The sequence below is a fragment of the Pteropus vampyrus genome, unplaced genomic scaffold (genome assembly GCF_000151845.1).
Source record: "Pteropus vampyrus isolate Shadow unplaced genomic scaffold, Pvam_2.0 Scaffold341, whole genome shotgun sequence".
Taxonomy (NCBI): domain Eukaryota; kingdom Metazoa; phylum Chordata; class Mammalia; order Chiroptera; family Pteropodidae; genus Pteropus; species Pteropus vampyrus.
In genome coordinates this window covers 605747-611535 of record NW_011889122.1, presented here as the reverse complement: position 1 = coordinate 611535, position 5789 = coordinate 605747, and the positions used below count along the sequence as shown (strand labels likewise).

General features: G+C 50.6%; 1 protein-coding gene across 1 annotated transcript; it reads right to left on the bottom strand.

Annotated features, from left to right (window-relative positions):
* Positions 1–597: 597 nt before the first annotated feature.
* Positions 598–5516, bottom strand: BAG5 (BCL2 associated athanogene 5). Its single transcript, XM_011378487.2, has one exon. It carries the CDS (start codon positions 4793–4795, stop codon positions 3452–3454), a length of 1344 nt encoding a protein of 447 aa, XP_011376789.1. The 5' UTR covers positions 4796–5516; the 3' UTR covers positions 598–3451.
* Positions 5517–5789: the final 273 nt, after the last annotated feature.

The window sequence follows — 5789 nt, the reverse complement described above, 5'->3', positions numbered from 1 at the left end:
GTTCGTTAAACCTGTCAACTTTCCCCTGGTTCTTAAGCCGTCCAGCTTGCTCTCATCACCTGCAGGAGGAGGCTGCTCCTGCTCGTCTGATCACCGGGAAGGTCTCAGCAGGCAGTGGGACCACAGACCAGCACACGCAGGAAGGGCCTAGGGACAGAAAGCCACCACAGCGGCCAGGTGACGGGTCGGCCAGCCAAACAGCTGCCCACAGTGAATGCGGTCAGTCCCCACCGCGGGACTCAGGGAGGGTGTGGGGAGCCTGCGCTGTGTTTCATGAACCCTGGACGGCCGGCAGGGTCAGACTTGTGCCCTCACATGGGCACAGCCCTGGAGCATGAGGCCACCCGCCCCTGGGCCTGGTGGCCCTCTTCTGGCCCCAAGGCGCCTGGGTTGTTTAAATGGGAAGTTTCCCTTCACCTGTGGCTGAACCCTGGTCTTCACGTGCTGCTGCACCCTTAGGTAGCTGCCACCAACTGGCGCTAAGGAGCCCACCCTCCCCGGGCTGGGCCCGCTGGGTACCGTATCACCCCTCCTGGCCACAGCAAGTGAAGGTGAAGACGTGTCAACAGGACTCACACCTCAGACTCACACCCTGTCTCCACTGCAAAGATAAGCTAAGACCATTTTATTTCATTCATAATTAAGGGTAGACTAATATGCATCTCAAATAATACTGAATATTTAAAACATACTGTTACAATAGTCATACAGCTTAAAAAGAAGGGACAGGATCCACACACCTGTATTACACCCGTTATACATCGAAATCAATGGCAAATATCTCCCCAATTATTCTTAGAAGTACCAGATGCACGAAAAGCTAAAAACCTTGCTTAACAAAACTGTATGTACAGGATAAGCTTAGACCCTCAAAAACCAGATAAAAACTGCAAAATAAAACAAACAAGAAAAACGGGTTAAACTTTTTTTTTTTTCTTTTTTTATGGGTTAAACTTCTCAAACATACTAAGTTATATCAACTTCACAAGCCAATTTAGGAAAATAAAGCATTGAACTGTACTCGGTCGACATTCTGGTTCCGTTTATTTTTGTGACTGCTGCGTTACAGACTGACCGGCTCTGTCTGGGTGGGGCGTGTCTGAAGGGAAGACAGTGAACGTCCCCAGTGGTTTTGCGTGAACGTGGATTACGCCATTTAATGCAGAACCCAGGCAGACATCTTCAGGGGTAGATTTTACTTCTATTTCAGATTGTCTTCGGGTTGGATCACGAACACACAATACAATGTGGTGAGCCCAGTTACAAGATTGCATGCAGCAGCCCACAGTGAAAGAGCCTGCTCCCGACGAGGGACAGGCAAGCTAGACCCAGGTCACTTGGGCCCACTTGGGGAGGACAGCAGGTACAGGGGACCAGGCAGATTGAACACAGGCAACGCTGGGCCTTAACCATCCATCAAGGTTGCTTTGATGGTGTCTTGACCAAAAGAACCCACGTGAGCGATCCCAAAGGGCCTGGCGGAGGTCCGCGCCCGACACGCACACACACGCTGAAGCTGGGCAGCGAGCCGGCGCTACAGAACCCGGAGAGACACGTGAGATGGAGCACAGGGCAGAGCTGTTTTCACAGAACAATAGGCGGAACAGTGTTTCCTTAAAGGAAACGCTGCTCCTTTAACTTTCAGGCCTGGAATTTACAATGGAGCTGGCCGGGCCACCGCAGGTGTGTCTGGGAGGAGTAAATAAACCTTGACCTCCAGAGCTGGGACCCAGACAGTCAGCGGCTTTTAAAAACTCTTCAGGACTTTAAAAGGCCCCTAAAACTAAGATACAGAATAGCAATCCTAAAATAAGTTTGGCTCAAACAGTTGCCAGTAACTTGCGCTGAGAGCCCTCGGCCGCCAGGAGCTGCATGTGCGGTGGGAGGGGCTCGCTGCCCTGCGCCCCACTATCCAGCGCATCTACTTTCTAGTAGGAAAGACAGGTCAAGGGCTTTTAGTTATGGGGCAATACTGGGACGAAGGGAAAATCTCTCTAGGGCTACACTCTGACCACCTCTTAGATATTTAGGGGTATTCCTTTATCTACCTTATTTGTAGCTGTTTACATGAAGTTACCAAATTAATCTCTGAAAGATAAGTCACTACAGAGTTCAAAAGAAGTACTCTAACATGATTATTCTGTGCAAGGTGACTACAGAAAGAGCAGTCTCTTGTGGTAATACTGGGACCTACATGTCATCAAGGCACTTCAGAACTTTGAGAATGTTTTCCTGTTCACATTAACAGGAAACCGTAAAACTGGGTCCTCAGGAAGTAGTTACAGAAATATGTACATCCTTTAGCGGAAGAGAAAAACCTCATGGACCGACAGACTTTACTGGCTCTGTGAGGCGCTCGAGAAACTCCCACGAGCCAGTGGTGGGAGGTGAGGGGCACAGCAGGTGCTCCGAGCAGCTTGCCCCACCTGGTCCCAGAGTGCGATGTTTAGGATGCTAGGAGCTGACCGCTGACTTCCTCGGACGAGCTGTAGTGACCTGGGTCCTGCAGGGCTGGGGACAGTTTCTGTTCCCATCGTTGTAGACAGTACCGTCCACTGTGCAGCCTCGAATGACAGATCAGCCCATTACATGCTAGGTCCACACACATTTGCCTATTAGTTTTGAGTATCACCTGACATTGGTAACCCATCTCCAGATCTTACTACCCTATTACAGGTATGGGTGTTCCTTTTCTTTTTTTTTGAAAGGTCCATTAACTTCATTTCAATGTTCTCACCCTTACTAAGGAAAACTCTAAGTTCAGTTTTTACAAACAAAAACAACTTGAAGGTACTGGCTGGTGTTTTACCCTTTTTCAATGCGGTCTCAAAGTTTCTTTGCTATTAATTTTCATAATTTTCTTTTGTCGCACACAAAAAACATCCCCCTCTCTAAATGCAGTGTAAGGGGGGGAGGGGAATACAGTTTTCCAAACAAAACGTTTATGAAAGAACAGACCATCCAAAAAAAAGAAAAAAGCCCGCCGTATTAAATGGGGTGAGACCAATCAGGCTTTGTAAATGAAAAAATCCCGCTTCCGCATAATAAAACACACCGTCCTGCTCTTGCGCCTGGGCCTTACATTTACTTCTCTTTAACCGGAAAGTCCCCTTTCCCAATTGTTCCGGTTTTATGCAAAGCTACGTCTAGCTCCAGACTGGAAACATCTGCAATTTACCGCCTGCACAACCCACTTAAAAATGACAAAAGCTGCCCCTATTCCATTTTGACTTTAAAAAAACCACACCACAACATACGGATACTCATCCAATGGAAAAGTTAATGTGCTGTAATGATATTTGTTTTGCGACATCAAAAGCAGCAGAGAAACTGAATATAATTTGCTTCAATCATAAATACTGAGATTGAAATATGCACGCATAAATCACAGTCGGGCCCACGGACCCGGAAGCTCGCTGTGAACACGGCCGGCCACGCGGGCGCTCCGGCCTCAGTACTCCCACTCGTCGGACTTCAGGTCCAGGTAGCTGAGGATGTTCTGGGCCAGCCTCACCGCCTGCTTGCGGGCAGCCTTGCACTTCTCCTCCCCCTGCGGGTCGACGGCATCCAGGGCCAGCAGCTGCTTGGTGAGCAGCTCCTCCAGCCGGATGTAGTTCTTATCAGTTCGATTTCCATCGAACGAGAGGACCTCCCCCTGGATGTCGGACAGGTGTCCCAGGATGGTCCAGACGGCTTTGTGCGACGGGTGCTCCTCACATGGGAACGCCTGCCTTTTCTCGAGCGCTTCCTTCAAGTCGATGTAAGTGATGAGGGTCTGCACTTCGATCACGGCTCTTCTCCGGGCTTCGCGGATGCACGGGTTCTTTTCGAGACTTACCTCGTCCAGCTGTCCAATCAGACCCTGCAACTCTGTTTTGGAGCTCACGTACAACTCAAGGGGGTTCTGTGCCTGAAGGAGTTCGTTTTTTATTTCTCTCATTCTCGTGAGGACCTTTTCTATTTTTAAAATGGAATGGTTCTGCCCCAGGTCGAATGCGTGGGTACTGTCTGCTTCCTCTTCTAAATCCAAATACTTCAACAACTTGTTGATGTCCTCCACGACCTCCCTGCGGTAGTTCCGGATCTCGGTGTGCCCGCAAACATCTAAAGCATCCAGGTCGGCCATCAGTCCCGAGAGCACACACGACAAGTGCCTGAACGTCTCGTTACTGGTCACCCCCATCAAGAGGGCAATCAGGGTGCCCCTGGCCTTGTTCACCTCACACATCACAGAGTTGATCTTGGCGACGGAAGGGTGCGCGTCCTCGGAGAGCGGGAGGGACGGCTGCTTTTTCACGCAGTCTTCGATGATCTCCTGCACCGCACAGACCCTGGTTAAAGTGTGATACCTCGCTTTCCGCAAAGAGACCTTTCCCCCGGTTTTAACGTGCGTCAGCCTCAGAATGATGTCCTGGATGCCTTCTTCGAACTCCTCGGTCACGCAGTTGCCTCCGGTGTAGAATGGCACGATCTCCTCTTTCACCAGGGCCTGGGCTTCTTTGAAGATGCTGTGGATTTCGATCCGGTGTGGGTGGTTCGCATTCTGCTCCAGCTCCTTGAGCAGACGCTCCGTCTCCCGCGCCGCCCGCTTCCTGGCTTGCTGAATGTCTCCCTTCCCTTCGGTTTCTACAGAGTCTATTTCAAACAGTTGTTTTGTTAGAATCCTCTCCAGTCTCTTGTAATTCTTATCATCCGGCAGACCACTGAAGCCAATGACTTGCTGTTCTATGCTTTTCACTTCCTTTTGGATTTCCTGAAGCCGACTAATAGAAGGGTGTTGGTTTCCCATATCCATGCTTTGGTTGTGTTCGGTTTCACAAGCACTAGGGGAGGAGAATGACAACTGATTACACCGCACGGTCTCTGCGGAACGGTAACCGTACGTTACCTCATTCTCAAATTCTCATTTTGAGAAAAAGGGCTGTCGTTACTTCAGTCCACAGAAGAGCCACACGCAAGTACAGGGAGAAGTGACCAATCAACTCCCGCTCTTGAAAATAACCTAAACGCCACAGCGACTAAGAACAGACGGGGGTAACTGCAGTGCTGGATGGGCTGGAGCTCTGGGCCTGGGAATGTCAAGCGTCCTCAACTGTAAGAGGGAGCAGATACATCCTCACGCCTTCAGCATGAAGCTCTCTGAACCCTCAGAGTGGGAAGAGCACGAGTATCTCAACGCTTAACACTGGAGGCTTCTCTTTGGCACCAGCCCCCCACCCCACGTACCCCAGCAGCTCTCCTAGCCTCCTAAGGGTCAGCAGTATCACCTGAGCACCCTACCTGGCCAGGGGCTATCTACCTCGTTTCCGGAAAAAGTAACCTGAAGCGAAAGAAATACCGCCAAGTGGTTCTCCGACACCCCAGAAGGCCCCGCTTCTACACTCCTCCCCATCCTCTGTGCACACACAGAGCTGCCTTTGGCACCTCACAAATCTTCCCCGCAGAGTGTAAAATTCCACAGGGGAAGGGACAGGGGTCATCAAAGCACCAGCTTGGGCTTCGGAGGCCCAAGCACCTCCCCAGGCCCAATCGTGCTCCCCCTCCCAAAAAATACACCGAAAACGTGACAACTGTGATTAAGTCATTCACTGGCCTCCCATTAGGAGATCAGAACGGAAAAAGGCAGGTTTTTTGTTTTTTTTTTTTAAACGCTGCTGAGTTTCTATGAAACGGCTTCCTGGAGGACAACCGATGGAAACCCATCCCTCGTGGGTGTCCGAGCCAGGAACACGGCTCTGGAGGCCCCAGCCGGCAGGCCGCCTCGCCTCTGTCCGCCCCTGCTCGCCTGT